A 19,212-nucleotide genomic window follows, 5' to 3' on the forward strand; every position below is an offset into this window, starting at 1 on the left:
CGCAGTACTTCCGGCGCGGCCCGCGCGCACCGTCCCCGCCGCTGCCAAGATGGCGGCGCCCGTGTCGCTGCAGGTGGAGTTCGGGTGAGCGCTGGCGGCGGCGGGGCCTGGGGAGGCAGTGGGGACCCGGGACCGAGGGGGGAACCGGAATGGGCCCCTCGGTGAGGCGGAGCCCCTGTGGAGTGCGGCCTGTGCGGCCGCGGCCAGCCTGTCTGGGCCCGCGGGGCTCCGGGGCTGCGGCCCGGGGTGGCGGTGCAGCCGCTGCCGGGGGGGGGCGGGCAGCGCCGGGGCGGTTTCCGTGCCCGAGTAGAGCGGCCCTACCCTGTGGTTCTGAAGGGAGGCGGTGACACGGCCTCGCCTGTGGCTGTATGAGCGTCTTGTACCAGCGCTTTCCTTTCTCCCCTTCCAGCCTTTGCTTTCTTTAATGATTAAAATGATTTATTAAAACCTTCCACTCGTTTTTCGGTTTTTCTTCCTCTGTATTTCTGTGTGTGTTTGTGTGTGTACGTGTGTGCTCGCTTCGTGTCTCAGTTATTTCAGGGCAAAACAGCCTTTGTAGCGTTTCGGGTTTCAGGTCTTGGCTTCTATAGGATCCGCGTTGCTCCCCAGCGCTGGCGCTGGGAAGTTCAAGTGTTTGCAGTGGAAGCCTGTGCATATTTGTGGAAATACTCGTGTTATTTTCGTTAAAGCCTCCTTTTAACAGCAGCTAAAAGGCTGCTCTTTATTCGCTTTTTCCCACCCTTTCACAACACAGAAACGCCATAACCCCTCAAATGCTCTTCTCCTTAAGAATCCTTTCCTCAGTCTTTCCCACTTCCAGCTGCAGGAACTCTCCTAATTTTTCCCAGAAGAGTGAGATGCATTTTTGCTCCCTTTGGAAATGCATAAATGAGCTCTCTATGTAGGAATCACAGCTGAGGTCCCCACAGCTCGCGCATTACAGAAGGACCTTATCTTGCAATCTACATTTCCCACTGTAACAAAGCGTGACCTTGTTTTCGTGACATCAAAAAATGTTTTTCATATAATCCTTGTCACTTGTCCCCTCGCATGAATCCCCCCTCGTGCTTATAATCGCCGCTTCAATTGCCACATAGCTATTTTTTGTGTGAGCTGGGGGAAGGACACCAACAGAGTGCTCTTTAGGAGACTCGCTGCATATAAGTAATGCTGCCGAGGGCATAACAAGGCTTCTGTTGTGCTCTTCCATTGCAGAGCCAAGGAGACCTAGTGGGGCATTTTGAGATATTGGATTTAAAGGAGCTTTGGAACGTCTGGATGTGTCTTTTGTTGATAGTTTAGGTGGGGATTATTTAGTTTAAATACTTCTTTTTCTTGTGCTGCTTCCCAAGGGATGTGAGGCACCAATGAGTTCCCAGACAGTAACTTCCTAAGGTTATCTTTCTAAATTAATCAGTGTTTGAAGCTGGAAGAACGTTCTGCCACAATTATAAACGCTTTGAAATCAGCTTGGTCATTTTTCTACCTCAGTTGAATATCAAATGAGTTGAGGTTTTTGAGAGCTTCGTAATTGTTAAAGCTTTGGCCATGCTGTTCACTCCAGAGTGAAGAGTTTGTTCTATCTGCTTGTATGTCCCATGTGTTAAAAGTAGCACTCATGTTTATTATCCATGTCCTTACTCACATGATAAAGTTTTACAATCTAAGGCTGAATTTGGCTGGTGGCCTCACAACATCAGGAAAACTGATTCATGCTTGTAAAGCTCCAAGTTTCCACAGTTGCTCTTTGGGCAGATACGGGATGTTTTGAGGAGCTCCTGGACCTTGTGAGTTGCAGTTCCAAACAATGAAGGATTTTTTTGGAACAGCCTAAAGATGATGAGGTACCTGGACGCAATTTAAATCCCATTCTTTCAAGGTCCTCCTGTACTTCCAGCCTCTGCATGTTTTGCTCACACCAGAGGCCATCAGTGAGTTATCTGAGGCTGATCCTTCAGTGCATTCGGACTATCAGAAGAGGTTGTTCGTCAGGTTGTTCAGTGGAGGATTGTATGTTTGTTTATTCATTTTCACATATCATCGTTGTCATTTGCTTCTCCCACTCAAGTCCCTCCTGAGAGGGAATGTTCTGTAGCAAGCAGATCAAGAAGAGGTTGCCAGGGCTTAGGGATGCTGGCTCTGGTTGCTGTGTAACCTCCTGTGAGTCATTTCCTCTCTGTTCACAAGTGGAAATAGGGGATTATTTAGAAGGATGCTACAGTTCTGTTAAAAGCCTCGAGGCTTGTGGCTATAAAAGGTGCTGGGGACAAGAGACGTGGGATGTCATGTGGTGGCTGTAATGCTGTTTGGGCTGCAGTAGTGTCGACAGCTGGAGGCATTAGGCAGGATGCTGTGTGGCTGTTTGTTAGCACATTGAACCAGGAACCATCTTCCTGTTCTGCTGGGATGATGCCTGGCACCGTGGGGTTCTGGCCCTCAACGGAGCCTCCTGTGGGAGCTGGCGATGGGAGATGGCAACTTCCCCTATGAACGTGTGGTTTGCAAGAGGAGGAAAAAGACAAAGAGAATCCTGTGCTAAATATAGGCTGTGTCATTTGTTTTCTCTGTTTTGGCATCTATGTAAATCGCCTCTTTTGTACTGTCTTCCTTTTGACAATAAAGCAAAATCTCAGTGGTTCATTGTTTTTATTTCAGAGGTGGTGCAGAATTCATGTTCGATGGTGTCAAAAAGCATCAGGTGACTTTGCCCTGTCAGCCAGAGCCTTGTGAGTATCAGAACCTGTCGGATAACTTGAAAGAATGACAAAAAATGAAACAAAGCCGGTTTGTACAACAGTTTCATGAGTTGGCAACACGAACTGATGTATTTTAAAAGCACTTTCAGACATGCTGTGGATCACATAGCTTGGCAGAAAACAGTCCTCAAAGTAAATACCAAGCAGAAATAGTCGGAGCATCTTTCCTCTCCTCTAAGCACTTGTGTTTTGCCCTAAGACTTTTTCCTCCTTCCTCCTGGATAGGCAACAGCCTCTGATTGCTTCCATCGAGTCTACATTTGTCTTGCTTGAAAGCACCAATAACCTCTTCTCTCTGTTTTTTCCTTGCCTGTTGTGAGGTTTTCAAGAGAGATATAAGTGTGTGCACGTGTATATGTAGTGAATAGATACATGGGGGTGTGTATAGCAGTGTAACATAAATGCATTTTATCTACTAATTGAATTTACAAGTATATGTACTTGTTCTATATTAACTATGCAGTTGAAAATGGCAAAGCTAACACTTGAATGTGATGCTGAACATCCTGTCTATAGCCTTCCCTACGGTAGAAAATAGGACTTGAGTGTCCCAGTGATAAACAGTCATCATTTCAGGTTTGTGATTTGGAGTATCAGTACTGAGAAGTGCTGTACTAACTCTCTTGTTTCTCCTTATACGTGTAGATACTTCAGTTGCAACATAATTTTGCCTCAGGTATGCTTTGAATTCTCTCAGCTAGAGAGCAAGGCTTTGTGCTATTTGAGAGTGGCATTATAAAGCAAAATTATACAAAGCATCAGGGAATGTTAACACCTAATATCTCATGAATGGCTAATACTGTAATATATGTGCTTTGAACACTCAGGCCTGAAATCTTCTTGCCATGCCTGGAAGTAATTAAGAGATTGGTAGAAGTGCTTTTGATGCTTGGACTTAAGTATGTGTAATTCAGATGTAATAGGAGCACTGGAATAGTGTGTTATCTTGTGGTTAAGACAGGGACTAAGGATCCAGAAACGTGACCTGGTACTGATTTGCTTTGTGAGTTTAGTCGTGTTGCTTAACTTTCCCCTGTTGCTAGTGAAGTAGTAGTGCTGCTTTCATGTATCACAAGAGAGTTCAGCGTTAAATTCCAGCACTGTTCAAGCACTTAAGATCCCGAAAGGGGAAGGTAGTAAAGAAATGCCAAAACACTCATTTAGTTGGTTTATAAACTTCAGGGCTAGAGCATAATTTTCTGCAGGGTTCTGTAGATTTAAAATACCCACTGATATGCATCAAGTCATTGGTGGAGTTCAGCTCACAATTGGATCCTCAGAAAGATGGGGTTATTACATGAGATGTTTGGTTTTGCCAGGGGAAGAGAGGAATTAATATCAAAGCATGATTCTTCCAGCCCGATGGTTGTCATTGATGCAGTTGTATGTGGCCTAATCCATTCCCACTTGAAGTTGGAAGACTTCTGCAGACTTCACTAGGAACTGGGTTTATCCTAAAGGATAGATCTTTCCCTGAAGATCTGGCTCAGTCTCAGGGTTCAGACTCATGATCTCCAGTGGCTCATTCCCAGTTCATTTAACATATTATTGCTCCCAGCTTTCCAGGCTGCCTTGTTCTTCAGATGCTGCTATTCCTGTATCAAGAGTGGCAGAATGGACAGTGTGCCCCTTTGTCAGCTCCCCCCGTTTGCAGCCTCCTGTTTTCAAGTGCATTGAGTGAGAGGGGGGGTTCAGCTTTTGGGTTGAGTTGTGAGGCTTCTGCTATAGTGACATTTACACCCAGCACAGGGGTGGGGTAGGGAGATGGGGGGTTGATGTCTGATATCTGGAGACACTCCTCATAGTATTTCCAGATGGGAATCATGTTGTAGTGGTGAGGAGTCAGTAGAATCACGTCAGAAACATGTGAATAAGGAATTTGGTAAATTCCTGCAATTTTACGTTGTTCTTAATGCCATGTATTTTCCTCATTCACGCTAAGAAACATTAATTCACCTCTCTCTGAGTAAATAAAGATACATGTAGTATGTTCCCTGCTGCCCTCGTGCAGCCAGAGTGACAGTGGTTAGAGAAATAAATCAGCTCAGTTATACTTGGTGCATCCTGTAGCTTACCTTACCCCTTACATCTGTCACTTAATACTCTGGGGAAAGAGCTGTAGTATGAGCAGTACTTGAAGACCTGTACTTCTAACCCCATTTTAACTGATTTCATTAGCCATCAAGCTTATTTTGGGCCATTTTGGCCTCTCTTACCTACTGTTCTTCTCTTTGTAGGTTATTTTTGTCTTTGTCCTCCTTTTTGCAGAGCAGCTACTTCTCTCTGGGACATTGGGCCCAGCTATATTTTAATTGTTTAGGCATTTTTATATCTATCCCAGAGGTATCGGGAGGTAGAAAATGATATGAAGAAATACTGACATGGATAAACCAAGCTGTGCTCTGTAGTTGACAAGGGCAATGTTCTCTGCATGATAATAATGTTGGACAAATTCTTATGTGGTTGTTTCCTTTTTCCTGGTCACAGGCACTAGGTGGAAAGTAGGTGGGTTCCAGATCCAGTTAATTTTTACACGAAGATTTGATTCTCTGTCCTTTTCTGAGGCCTGGAGATGGGCTTCTGGAGGGATTCGGGAGGCGGAAGGAAGGAAGCTGCAAATGGGACAAGAGCAAACCACAAGGGGTACAGCCATGTGGTGGGACCTGTTTTTATTATCCAAGAGGCTTTTTGTAACCTAACACCAGTAAGAGAGCAGTTCTTTATTTCCAAAGCAGAACTGTCTTAGCCTACATGATGAAGTTCTGAAGTAGGAACTGACAGAGGTATGATCCATGGCACAGGGAGACAGATTTACATGAGCTGCACTTTGTGCTGGACGGTGTCATCTTTTAGAGCAGTTGCAGAAAGAAAACCTTAAATTAAACAAGAATCTTGTCCCAAATTGCTGGCTATTTTGATGATCTCATTGATAAATTTGTTAGAGGATCTAAAGGCATTATGCCCTGTTGGTTTATTCTGCATAAAGACTGTGTGTGTGGGAGAAAGCTGAGGGAATAGTGGTATTTGTCACATGGAGAGAGGATTAAATTGGCAGGGAAATCAACTTTATTTGCAAGCATCTAAGAAGCTATTAGAGACAATGGAGCATAAAAGAGAGAAACCCTAAATTAAAAACTGAAAATGTATTTGGCAGCCTCATCCTGAAATAAGCCACAGTAATTTAAGCAAGTGCTCCAGTAATCAAATAGGTCATTGTATGACTGCTCTGCAAGCGATGCTGGAGCTCCTTCCTCCATCTCGCTGGGACACACAGTGGTGGATTTGTCTATGGCCAAGTGAGTTGCATGGGGGCTGATGGAAGGGTAGGAAGTCCCTGGCATTGTTTAACCCTTGTAGCCAGTTCAGGTTTAGCTCAGCAGCATCGTGTGATGAAGAAGGTTTACAAAACCTCTCTGCTGTGCTGCCTGCTGGGTGCTGCATCCAGAGGTTGGGGCTGATTGTGGAGTCTCTGGCAGTTGTGCTGCTCAGCTGCTGATCGCAGGCCTTTGAATTCCAGTTTCTCCTGTGGTTCCAGTGGTGGGACTTGTGTTTTGGAGTGGCAGTGACCAGTTGCAGCAGCAATCACTTGAACCTGGGGTAATCCAGAATTCACTGTGTGTTTTGGCATTTACAAGTCTGGAGGGATACATCTTTAATCAGTGTCTTTTGGTAATTGTATGTGGTTTCCCTTTACCAAAACCCCAGGGAAAAAGCCTGTTGCTAATATTTATTTCTTCTTTTTAAGAGGAAAAATTATCTGCCAAGTGCTGCTTATGTTAAATCCCTGTAGAGAAGAGCATGGTCTGCTCCTCAAGAGCTTTGCTTTCTAGGGGCCTTGTTCCACACAGCATGGAGGGAGTTTGGAGCATTCATCTTCTCAGAGAAGAGCCTGGGGATCTCAGGAGATCAGACCTGTGTTACAGGCAGAGTGGCTTATAAAGTACAGCATGGACTGTGGTCAGAGTTGACTGGGGTGCTGTGCCAAAACAAGGCGTAAAATCAAGAGCAGCAGTTGGCATCGCTTGTACGTAAATGCCCAGTGCTATTGGTAGGTAGGATGCTGCAGTTAAGTTACTAATATTCTGGAATGCTTTTATTGCTCTGTTTATTATTCCTAACATTTTAGAACTTGCTCCGAAGAGAGAATAAAAACATATTTGGTTGTGCAGTTTATTAGAATGATAACAAAAAAAACGTAGCTCTATGGAACTTCATGCAGTCACATCTTTAACCACAGTGCATGGTGCTCACAGGTCTCAAAGGAGTCTGGGGCTATTCCTCTACTTGTGCATCTCTCTTAGGCAGGGTGTATATATTATTGGCAAAGAAAGGGGACTCAGTGGGATGCTCAGGGTGGGACCTGAAGCTGGACAAGCTCAGCTCTGGATCCTGGCTGCTCTTTCCAGTGATCAGTGTGAGCAGCCATGTTTGCACCGCCGGGAGCCCCGTGGGATGCTGCCACCACCACTGTGATCAAGTGGTCCCTGATGTGTTTGCAGTCATGGTGCACGACTCCGTGGCTCTGGGTCACTGTCCCAGCTTCTGCACAAGGAATGAGTCCTTCAGAGAAGCAACCTTGTGCTCTCACCAGAGCAGTGCCAGCGCTCACCCAGGAGACCATGGAGCCATGTTACCAGCTCGGTTCATCCCAACTCCTTGTGGAAAGAGCTTCCCAGGCATCCAAAACCCAGCTCTTGTGTGTGACCATATCCCTGGGATAACAAAGCCTGGCTGTTCCACCCTCCTTCCCAGCCGCTGTATTGCAGTGTGGACACCTAGCAGGATAACCCTTCTGTGCCGGCACACTCCCCCCATGCCCTGCTCTGGCTTTTCTCTCGGTGGGATTTGCTGTGCTGACAGCACTGTTCAGAGGGTGGCAGTGGAACAGGGCTGGGGAGGAGGATCCGGGCCCTTTAAACCGCTTAGCATGCGGTTCACACGGCTCCGGGCCAGCTGTTCCTTTCTCCTCCTGCCCTCACTCGCAGGAGTTGTTTGCTGAGCTCAGAGCTCCTGTGCAAAATTGCTTTTCAAAAGAGCCACTTTCTGCTTAATTAAACAATGAGCCGCCGTCCCTCTGCACATCTGTAAAGCTCCCTCTGCAGCCCCTTTATCCCACAAACTGCTCCATTCTTACCTCCATTCACTTGTAAATCTTACCCCCCTTCTCCTCCACCCTGATCATCTCACTGGCCCTTTCTTTTCCCCTTTCAAGTAAGACTGAGGGGGCTTGGAGTATCTGTGGGGGTGGCTGGGTTGGGTGGACAGGAATCGGTTTAATGGTGCTTGCCCTATATGAAAGTCTAATAATAGCAAAGCAGATCTGAGCCTGAAAGTGAGAGGTGAGGGCTGGACGCTGCACGATTTCTGTGTGTAGAGCAATAAAATCACAGCAGTTCGTGAGCTGAGACATTGACTCATCCAGCAGCCAGAGGGGACACCAGCCACCAGCCAGGCTGGGAGGGGGGCAAAGGATTGACTTGAAGGCGCTTTCTGATCCAGCTGGCAGTGCCAGGGAGAGCCCAGCCCAAGGGATTCCCTCGGCCAGGCTGCGTGTGGGGCAGTGCCAGACTGCCAGGGAATCCCTCTGCACGCTGGCAGCAGCAGCCACCTTCCTCTGGGGTCTCGCATCAGCTCTGTTGTAACAGGGAGAAGGTTTTCCTTTTCCACCCTCGCTGTGTGCACACACACACAAAACCCGGGAGCTGGGGAAATAAGAGAGAAGGGAAACGTGAGTTCTGATGTGTTTTGGCAAAGCTCTGTGCCATGGTTAGTAATGCAATCTCTGAATTGTCTTCCTGAGCAGCTTAGAAAAAAAATTAACCAGCACTATTCAAGGTTAAACAGGATAAATGAATGGAAAAGTGATGAGGTGGGCTATCTCCTTTATCATTGGGAAGGACAGATTATAGCCAGGGTGACGCAATATCATCTAGCAGAGATTGATAGGGAGGAATGAAGAAATGGGAGTTTGGTGCATTAGCAGAAGATTTCTGACTGCAAAAACTATTTGACCGTGGCACAGTCTCCTTGGGGTTTAGTAGCAGGTCTACATTGCTCAAGCATCTTCAAAATCAGAGTGGGAAAGGCTTGGGATGGTCTTTTGTTGGGAATCATTCTGCAGTGACAGAGGGAGAATATCACGGGACCTGTTAATGGGGTATTATTTGTAGTGTCTGCAATTCCCAATCTGGAATCCTTCCTTTGACAATTTGGAACGAGAGGCAAGACCCTGGGCCAGCAGTAGGGATCTGTGATCCTAATTAAAAGAGACAGTTTGGTGCAGTGGCATTTATTTGGGAGCCTGAAGTGACAATAGGGTTGGGTGTTACGGGATTAGATGCTCTGACTTTGGAAATGAGTAGGGATTAGGTTTACCCTGAGAATCAGCTCAGAGCTGCTTTTTTTGTCACAGGAGCTCATGGATCTGGAGGCTTGCTGCTGGCTGGCGAGTGGGATTGGAGATCCCTTGAACTTGTGTTCTCCTACCAGCAACCTGTGGGGAGTGGAAGATCCCAAGCAGCTCCTCTCCAGTTCATGAGTGTTGTGATTAAAACCTCGGGGCTAGGTAATGGCTGGGATCTGAGTCTTCACTGCTAACAGGAGAGGGCTGTGAAAGACCTCTGAGATCCCTTCTCCTTTTGTGGGCGCAAGAGAACGAAGAGCAGCGTTGCTCTTATAGCTGAGAAGTGAGAGGAAGATGTCACAACACGGTTAAAAATTAGAGAAGCCAAGACCTTGGTGTTCATTTGGAGCAGACAAGAACAGATAAGAGCACTGGGATTCTCTTACGTCTGGCTGTAGTTATCCCCTAATTTTTTCCCTAGCGCTTAAATCACTGCCCACTCCAGTGCATGGCAGGGTTGGCTTGCGCACTTGTCAGGGAAAATGGATGTTGCGCTTGCTGCAGAATCTTGCCTCGCTCCTCGCTCTGTGTAGTAGCGAACCCATTTGCCTGTGACTCCATTTATATCAGCTATTCCAGGTCTTCTTCTGCAGTTTATGGCACACCATCGTCTGCTTCAGCGAATGATTTGCATATCAGATGGGAGGCTGGAGGAGCCTGAAGGATCCCTTAGGTCAGGTTTTGTAACAAGCTCTTTTAGAGAGCAGATTCCTGGAGGATTCAATAGCAGAGAGGAGACGTGCACCTAGAGGGGCAGCAGGTATTGGGAGCTGGTTCATCTGTTTTAAAAACAAGCTGCTTAAGGCCAGGAAAAGGGGCATACAAATTGTCTTTCCATACATTTCCATGCAGGCAGGGGGAATAATGGCAGAGGAGCTGCAGGGAAGGGGCTTTGTCATGGTTACAGGCCGGTGGCTGAGAATGTGGGTGGAGCGGCGCTCGTCCAGAGTTAGTGACCTCAGCAAATTGGAGCTCAGCCATGGTCAGTATGATAAATGATCTTATTCTGGGTCAAAGAAATGGTACCCCACAGGGAGCTATCCGCAAGGGAAAGCGCTGTGCTCTTGCAGCACTGACCCCTTAGTGACCAGTGCTGCATATATCTTGTTTATTACGGACCAGAAGGGAATTTTCCATGGTTCAGCCTTTATAGGGCTCCCCTATTTCACACTTCTGCAGCCAAGGCAAGAAGATGGGTGTAATTACACCCTCTGGGTGCTCTCCGAGCACTGTGTGCTTTGTGCAGGTTTATATGTGGATTTCAAGACAGGGGACATGGAGATGTCTGATCACTGCATGTGTGTGTGAGTCCATCAGTGACCTGTGCAGCTCCCTGGGAGCTCAGAGCCCATCCCTGTCAACTGGGGTAATGGTTGCACAAAATCCCCCTGTGTTTCTGCACATTTATCAGTTCAGTGTGAGATCCTGCTGGTGCAACACCCAGCTTGGTGCGTTTCTTATTCAAGTCACCCAATTTCCCTCTGCACACAGCGAGTGTCCTCTTTGCTGATGAATCTTTCAGGCCCAGGAGGTTTTATTGAGCTAGGGAAGATCTATGGATTCCAGCCCTGGGTTTTAGGGTGCAGATGAACCCAGGCTCTTATTGCAGGCAGTGCTAAAATGGAGTCGTAGCTGTATTTCTCTTGCAGAGGAAGCTCAGCAGATTCTTCATCGAGGAGCAGTTGGAGTAATGCAGAAGATCAGGCCTTGGAGGATAGGCAAGAGGACGGAGCAGACTGCGCTGTGCTGTCTGCCACAACCAGGAGTGGTTGTGATGCAGCTGGGCTGCAAATGAGCCGAGGCTGTTGGGTTTTGTATGCACGCTCCCTGCAGATCCTGCATCCTGCCCGCTTGCGTGACAAGCCAATGACTCTGTGGCACTGCAAGCACACACTTGGTTTTCCTGAGCGCTGTGTTTCGCTGCCTGCTTTGCTCTATGTGTGTATCGTGGATTCAAGCTCCCATCTGTGCGCTTAAGCTAAAGCAGTTTTCTCAAACGTTTGCTGAGTTTCTTTATTTTGGTTTCCTAATGAACTTTACGTTATTTTTCCTGTGAAGCTGCAGAGGTTTGAGGTGCTCTGAGCACAGGCAGCAGAAGCTGTCTCTGTGTACAAGTAACACAGGGATTTCCTACCATGTGCTTCAGTCCCTCCTTTGCAGTTTGAGACTATTTCAGCTTCCTTGGCTGGTTCTTGCCTCTCTGCTGATGCTGCCAATGGTTAATGATAGAGTGGTTTTTTTGGTGTGGATGTTTGTTTGCTGTGGATGAACCGGAGCAGGCTACCAAAAGGATTTCACTGAGACCATGCTGCAGTGATAAAAATGTGGCGTTACTGGGATTTGCTGCACTTGAGCTGGAGATGGGAGAGTGAAATGCTGTGTTGTCTCAGAGCGCACCTGAACCTCACTCCTAACCCAAAGAGCTGGCTGCTTTCGCAGCCGAATGGCAGCACGTGTAGTACAACTGTGCTCCTGCGAACAGCCACTGCCTCTGTTTTGTGATGGGGACCAGCTTCTAACCAACACTAGTGTGAAATTGCCGTGGTTTAACCTGTCAGTGGATGTGGTGCCCGAGCAGGTTGAGATTTAATTCTTTCCTTATATGTCGTTTGTGGAGGACCTGCTGGTTTGCACAGCAAATCCTCAACCCAGGGAGCTGGTAAACCTGTTAAACCCATAGTGTAGTATCAGAAAGAAAATGTCTTAGGACTGCTATGTACGTCAACTGCAAGAGATAAGCAGTTGTGCTATAATTTACCTCTTATTATTTCCATCATGATATCACAGAGAGTCCTGAGCTGTTGATCAGGACTGCTATTGGAGGCACTGAGCTGCAAGATGGCTTCTCCCCAGACCCCTTGCAATGGAAGTAATCTTGTTCCTTTTCAGTATCTTCCTTGTGGGAGATGATTTTGGTGTGGCTCTGGTCATTTTTGATCCTTTATAATTGATTTGTTCTAGTTATATTGGTGTATAGGACATAGAGACATGAAGGGGAGGGAATTCAATGCTGAGAAAGCAGTATTAAATCTAAAGGTTGGCTTTGGACAAGGGAGTCTTATTTTTTGTGGCTGTTTGGAGTGGAAGCTGCAGGCATACACAGGGGTATCTGGTCTGGATTCTTCAGTATGTGTGTAGGGAGGAATAAATGAATGTAGGCTCAGGTGGGGCTGAAATGAACGTTTATTATGGAAGGAGTAGGGGTGAGTCTTGCAGCTCAGCCTCGAATAAATCAGTCCTCTCTCCATCCAGGCTGCTTCTAGGTGGCTGTCTTTTATCCAGCTGGTGCAGCGTGGTTCTGTTTAAATGATCTCTCCTGAAAGGTCCCAGAGGAAAGGGCTGCTTATTCCACGGGAGGAGAATGGTATCTGGCACAGCTCATTGTTGTGTGCCCTGCTGCAAGTGCATAAATATGAAACAGCTCGCGGGCGCTGCTGCGCTGGGGCTGGGGTCCCCTTTGCCCCCCTCCTTCTCCTGAAGGCTCCTCTCCATCTTCCTCTCTGCCTTTCATTGCTTGGTGATGGAGAGCAGGAGCCGTTTGGGTGTGAGATCCTGAGGGCTTTGCATTGCAGCAGCGGGTTTCAGGGGAAGGTGGCTATGGTTAACTCCTGTTCTGGTGACTGGCTGACCGCCGGGGTGTACATACACCTTCTGAGCAGTGCTTGCCATCCATCCCTAGTGCACGTTGCTAGGAAAGCAGCAGAAAATGGTCTGTTTTGTGCTCTTAACTCATTACAAGGGAGCTGTGGGTTGGCTCCAGGCAGGTGATCCAGCTTGACGGGTGCTTTTAAGGCACAAAGCAGGTCTTTTTGCCCTGAACAGAGCAATCGAGGGCTCAATGCAGTGCTCAGAGGCAGCAATACCTGTTGTGCTCCCAGCTGCCCTGCGGTGGTGTGCTAGGGGGAAAGCTGCCATCCAGAGACACCCATGCTCTGGCAAACAGGGAGGGGATGCAAAGGGAATCTCAGGGCATCTTCCTCCCCCTTTCCTTGGGAAAAGAGGACCCCATCTGCTGCAGATGGACATGTCCCCATTGCCTGGTTGATGTGCACCTGCCTATGCCAGATTCATCCCTGGTATGGCAGAAGTGGTGGGGTAACGTTACCCAGAAGAACCTCAGCTCTGCTCTGTAGCATCCACAATCCCATAGAATCTTGGGATAAGGCAAGGGCTGAGTCGAGCCACTACACACACATTTGGTTTTGCTGGTTATGAAGCAAACACATAAGGAATAGTACACAGAGTTTGATTTTAGCTTAGAGAGCAGTGTGGGGAAAGGCTCCCAGTGACTACATCAAGAGACATGTGAGACAGACCTGGAAACCCATCCAGACATCCCTGCTCCTCCTGTGAGCAGGGCTCCAGCCCTCACTGGTGGATTTGTGCCTTCCAAAAGCTTCCTCATGCCTGGAAAACAAACTAAACTCTTTGGGGGCTTTCAAAGGGCTGTTTAAAGGAGCCCTGGGAGAATAACTGATTGTGGATTCAGAATGATGAAGTGGTTTGTGGAACAGTGAAATATAGAGGGAAATGCAGGAGAACTCCACACTGCAATTTGTCAGCATCTCTAAACCCTGTAACGGATTATGCCCCCCCACTCTGTCGCTCCTCACCTCTCCAATAGGAAATTAACTGATGCTATCACTAAAGAAATTGTTTTTGCCTCACAAAGTAAAATTGATACTATAAAAACCCGCCAGCAGTGTCTCCTCCTCCTTTTACATGAAGACAAATCCTTCCTGTCACCTACTGAAATGGAAAGATAAAGGCTGAGCTTTAATAAAGAACCTATAAGCACAAAGTATAGAGGGAGGGAGCACCACAGCAGCAGGTGGGATGCTGAGGAATGTTCCAAGTGTCCAGAATACAACTACTGTGGCAAGTGCTTGTGTGTGTGTGTTTAATGCATGGTTGTGGACATTCTGTACCCCAGAACTCATACTGCCAAGAGTTCGTGCTGGTTTTGGTACCCATAGTGTCTACCTTTACTCCTTTCAGGTTCTTAGGCTCATTTGTATGGACTTTAAACACACAGAGAGTTAACAATCAATTTGTTAGGTGATAATGCAACAAGGAGGATATGGGATGTGTCAGTCTCCTGCTGGATCAGTGCTTCTGCATCCATTCTTTGTGGGGTGCATTTTCTGCTGGCAAAGCATGGAGGTTGGGGCAGAGCCCTCAGCTCCTTCGAGGCAGAGCTGCCTGTTAGGTACTGCTAAAGGGGCAATCCCGTTGGGTGAGTTCTTTGAGGGGAGGTTTGCAGCTATCCCCCTCCATCCTGCGTGTTCCTCATCTCCTCTTTTGTGGATAAACAAGCACTTTGTTCTGGCATCAGCTCGGAGCTGTCAGCCAGTTTGTAAACTGCTGTCCTTTCTCCTTTCAGGGGATATCAGAAACCTGCTGCAGTGGATCAAAGAGAATCTGCTGAAAGAACGACCAGAATTATTTATGCAAGGGGAATCTGTGTAAGTACAGCTCTTCTGAATTCTCCTTGTGGCTTTCTGTTCGTCTCCACTGTTTGGGATGCGTTTCCCCTGTTGGTTTGAAGCAGCAAGTTAATGACAATGAAAATAAGGGATTTGCTAAAGCGATGGTGGGAGGTGTCCCACACTGCGCTGTTCCATAGAGATCCTCTCCTGCAGCACTCACCCCAGCTCTTTAAACCCTAAACATGAAGCAGAGCCACATATACTTCCTCTCTGTTGTCACCTGGAGCAGCATAGCGCATGTATCCTCAATCCAGGAGTTCTAACAGGTCTGTCCCTTCCCTGCTGACATCACTGGGACTGAAGCAGTCACTCGGAGAAATGCCAACAAATATTCCTTCTGGGAAATGTATTTTTATTGTCAAAATGGGGCCGACCTCGTGGAAGGGTGCGGGGGGAAGAGTAAAAAGCCAAGAGAAATGGAGCAGAGTGAGCTGTGCTGCGGGGTGGTGCTGGGGGTGCTGAGCATTCCTCATGGATCTTTGTGAGCTGAAACGTGTGCCAGGTCCCCTGGTAACAGGAGAGACAATTGCAGGACACTGAAGATCAAAGAGGGGGGAATCCCTTTGCTTGGAATCAGGGGCTGCAAGTGGATCCCTGGGTGTTTAGTGCCTTTGGTAGGGGCACTGGGATGGCTTTCCCTGCCTTCACATCAAGCTCTCTGTGCTCAACTGGAGTGCGTGGGTTTTAATTACCTGGCTTTCCTACATCGAAGGGCAATGTAGTCATCTCAGAGCATCCTCAGGAATGGTGCATTTTGATTCAAATGAGCTTTGGGATTGCTCCTGCCTCCCCTTTATTTGATCTAGAAAGGGCACAGACTGTACCTGCTTCCACCTCCGTGCTAGGATTCCTTGTTCTCTTTGGCTTTACAGGCAGTCAGCTTGTGATCTGTGCTCTAACATCCCTTGTTCTTAACCAGTTGTGTCGCTTTTTTAGCAGCCCTGTATCCTAATTATTTCCCTCTGTTCTGCAGGAGGCCAGGAATTTTGGTGCTCATCAACGATGCAGACTGGGAGCTAATGGTCTGTACCCCTTCACTTTGACTTTCTTTGTTGAAAATATTACTCTTATCTGTTCTGTGGTTGCTCTCAGAGAAGCTCTTTCTGATTTCTTGCCCCAAGCAAAGCATCTCCTATTTAAAGGGGAAGGGGCAGGCTGGGATCTCTTTCCCTGTATTGTGCTGGGGCTGTTTAGAAGCCTGGAGCCTTTCTCTAACCTGCTGAGGCTCATCAGCCAGGCAGTGTTTCCTGAAGAGAGATCCCCCCCCCCCCCGTTTTCCCTGGCCTCTGGCTGCAGGCAGGTCTCCCCCACATGTGGGGTAACAGCATAGTGGGAACCAGGCAGCTCCACAGCCCAAAGCAAACCACCTTCACCAGGGCAAGGTGCAGTGAAGCCCTGGGGAGATCTCTCCTCAAACAGGCAACTGGTAAATATCTTCCCTCTTGAGCCTACTGTTGTGCTCAGACAACAAACAGCCACCAACCATTGTCCTGCCTCAGGCAACCACCAGTGCTGTCAAAACCCTGGTCCAGGAAGCGGTGTGGGATAATGATCATCAGCTCCTCTGATCTCTCACCTTTGCTTCCCTTAGGATGAAAACGTCAGTCTATCTATCCCCTTCTGCTCTCCCTAACGCTCACCATCGCTTTACGAGCTGTTTTCTCTTTACAGCCAGGATTTGGAAATGCCATTTCAACCATTTCTCATGTTTTTCCCTTGGCCTGCAGGGTGAGCTGGATTATAAACTCCAGGACCAGGATACTGTGCTTTTCATCTCGACACTGCACGGCGGGTGAACTCCTGGAAGAACAAGAGGATGTAAATCCAAATCCCTGAGCAAAAAATACCCCAAACAAAAACTTAAACCCAAAACGTGTCTTGAACTGCTTGTGCCCGATCTCTGCATCTTCCCACTGCCTTCATTCATTACTAGACATCAAATAAAGCCCTGCCAGCACACGGCCTGCTCTCCATCACAACAGCATCTATCTTTTGGTCCTCATTTCATCTCTCCTGACTGCACTTCAAGGTACCCTAAAGAGCAGAGAGCACCTGCAGCATGTGGGACTTTGGTTTTCCATGGTGGGAGGGAGAAGGGTGCTGAACCTCGAGTAGGATAATGTGTCTTTGCAGGCAGCGAGGTGTGCAGGGGGTTTGTGCATGCTCTGGGGCAAGGCTGGGGTGCCTCTGCCTTGGTGCTGGGAACTGAGGTTCTTTTAACACAATACTTGGTGTTGGTACAGTCTGCATCAGCCACAGAAAGGGCGAGATGTGAAATACAAGGAAACAAAAGGTTACTGGTTTCTCTGTGAGGCAGCAGACATTACAGCTCCAGAGCCCTCTGTAGTGACTTTCCACTTGTAGTATTTATTTAGGGGAAATAGGAGGGAAACAGGCTTTTTTTTAGGGTGTTTTTCTAATGCCTTAAACCTCTTTCATACCTGAGCTGAGGCAGAGTAAAGTCCTAACCCAGGAGCAATATCAATCTATAACCATTTGGTTAGAGGGGAAACAAACCCATCCCCGGCCTAAGACAGCACAGAGTGATAAAGGCAGCAAATTATCTTTCTGTCACCGTGATGGACAGAATTGATCAGCCTGCGCTGTGTTCTGGGCAGGCTGCTGCAGCCTGGCTGGGGAAGGACTGGGGCTGGAGATGCCAGACCCTGAAAGAAAGTCACTGGCTTTTAACCCTTTCCATCAGTGGAGGGGAAGGCTTCTTACTGCGTGCCCCGAGGAAGTCTTGTGAGCGGGTGTGCCTGGCTCTGCCTGGGCACAGATGCTGTTTGCTTCCAGAAGTTTCCTTGGACAGGTGGGAGGCCACGGTGAGAGCAGAGGGAAGGGGCACCGACAGGTCTGTGTGGTGCAAGCTTCTATCGGTGTCCAGCCAGGGTCATTCTTCCTGCGCTGCCCCTGCCTCGCTCACCGGCCTCTCAATGGTCCCAGCAGCGGCAGTCCCGGGGCTGCCACGAGCTCAGCCAACGCATCCCAGAGCTGATGGGTACCACGCGCTGCTCGCCCCGGCCTCCATCCCCAGGAGCTGCCGAGGAGGAGGAGGGTGGCAGCAAGTAGTGCAGTGCTCGGGCAGCCTGGCCTGAGACCCCGAGTGCTCTGTGCAAGGAGCTCTTCCCACCCTGCCTGACACAGGAATTACTCTGCCGAGGGAATGCCATAGAGCGAATCCCTGTCTGACTCCTCCGGTGACTCCTCTCTCACGTTTAGCCCACCATAACCCACTAACAGCACCCAGGATGCTGCTGCATCTGAGACGCCCTAACTTCAAACCCGCTGCTGGTGACAAACCGAGATTCAGCCTTTTGCAAATCCAGCCGCAGCGACTTGAGTCCAGCTTGTGCTGCTTGTAAATGACACGCACAGGCCAAAGGCTCTTCTCTGTCCCGAGTTCTCAGCCCTCAGCTTTGCTGGCCCCAGGCAGTGCAGAGGAGATTCCAAGTGATGGAAGGAACTGGCTGAAAAACAACGAACCTGCATGGAGCACGGCTTGAAACGACTGAAACCCAAGTGGGAAAAGGCAGGTTCGTCTCCAGGGCTGCAGCCGGCCCTGGCTCTACACCGCGTTTTGCTTTAGGTTGAGCTTCTCCATCCTTATCCCCCCCAGCTGTTTGCTCACGACAGGATCAGTTCCATCCTTGGGGGGTGTTATTCCTCGTGCCAGCTCAGGTAGACCCAGATGGCTTAGCTCCTGCTGTAGTAAAAGCTGCCAATCACTGCTATAAAAAAATAGCTAGAAATGGGAAGATGAGGGATGCTGGGGAGGGGGGAAGAGGGGCACAGCAAAACCCTGTAACGCAAAACCCAAAAAGTTTCTGAAATAAAATAAATCAAAGCCTTTTTAAGCCATTCTCTGCCTCCAGCTTTGTCCTAGATAGGCTCTTGGTGAAATTTCGCTCGGATCTTGTAATGCTTCCCTCCTCCTCCCGGGTTTCCTTGGCAGCCCCGGCCGAGGCGCTTGGCTTGCAGAGCCAGAAAGCCTCTCTATGGAAAGCCTTCCTCTCTGGAAAGCCTCTTCGTTGAAAGCCTCTTCTCCATCGCCGGGGCCGCCGCAGCCTCTTGGCTTCGCTCTGGCCCGGTCCCCTCTCAGCCCGGCCGCTGAGTGCGGCCCCGTCCCCGCATCCCTCGGCCGGGGGAGCCGGGCCCGGGCCGTTCTTCGCCGGTACCCGGGCTGCGGGAACGGTTCCCTCCTCGGCGGAGACCGGAGCGGCCTCCGTGTGCCCGGGTTGAGCCGGGGCTGCGGTGGCAGCAGCAGCAGGAGGAGGATGAGGATGATGATGATGGTGTCCCGGTGCAGAGGGGTCCCCGCCGCGCCCCAGGGCCGAAATACGTTGAATAAAATGAAACCGCGATTTCAAAGCGATAGATAAATAAATCGCAGGAGGAAAACCGGGGCTGGAGCCGCAGGGCCGGGGCGCCGCGCTCAGCTCTGGCCCCGTCGGCCCCTCGGTCCCTGCCCGGTCCCGGTGAGGACCTGGCCGGTATTTGACGCATTCAGATCCCTCACGCCACCGGTGTTTGTTTAATTTCCTTGAAACCCTCGCTAAGGCTT

The 19,212-nt window shown here is 48.8% G+C and overlaps 1 protein-coding gene across 1 annotated transcript; it reads left to right on the forward strand.

Annotated features, from left to right (window-relative positions):
* URM1 (ubiquitin related modifier 1) lies at nt 1-16,636 on the forward strand. The gene is made up of 5 exons (XM_080630471.1): nt 1-84; nt 2,656-2,726; nt 14,543-14,624; nt 15,622-15,670; nt 16,376-16,636. Exons 1-5 carry the CDS (start codon nt 50-52, stop codon nt 16,442-16,444), a joined length of 306 nt encoding a protein of 101 aa, XP_080486597.1. The 5' UTR covers nt 1-49; the 3' UTR covers nt 16,445-16,636.
* Nucleotides 16,637-19,212: the final 2,576 nt, after the last annotated feature.

This window comes from Psittacula echo, assembly GCF_963264785.1.
Source record: "Psittacula echo genome assembly, chromosome: 16".
NCBI classification, from domain to species: Eukaryota; Metazoa; Chordata; class Aves; order Psittaciformes; family Psittacidae; genus Psittacula; species Psittacula echo.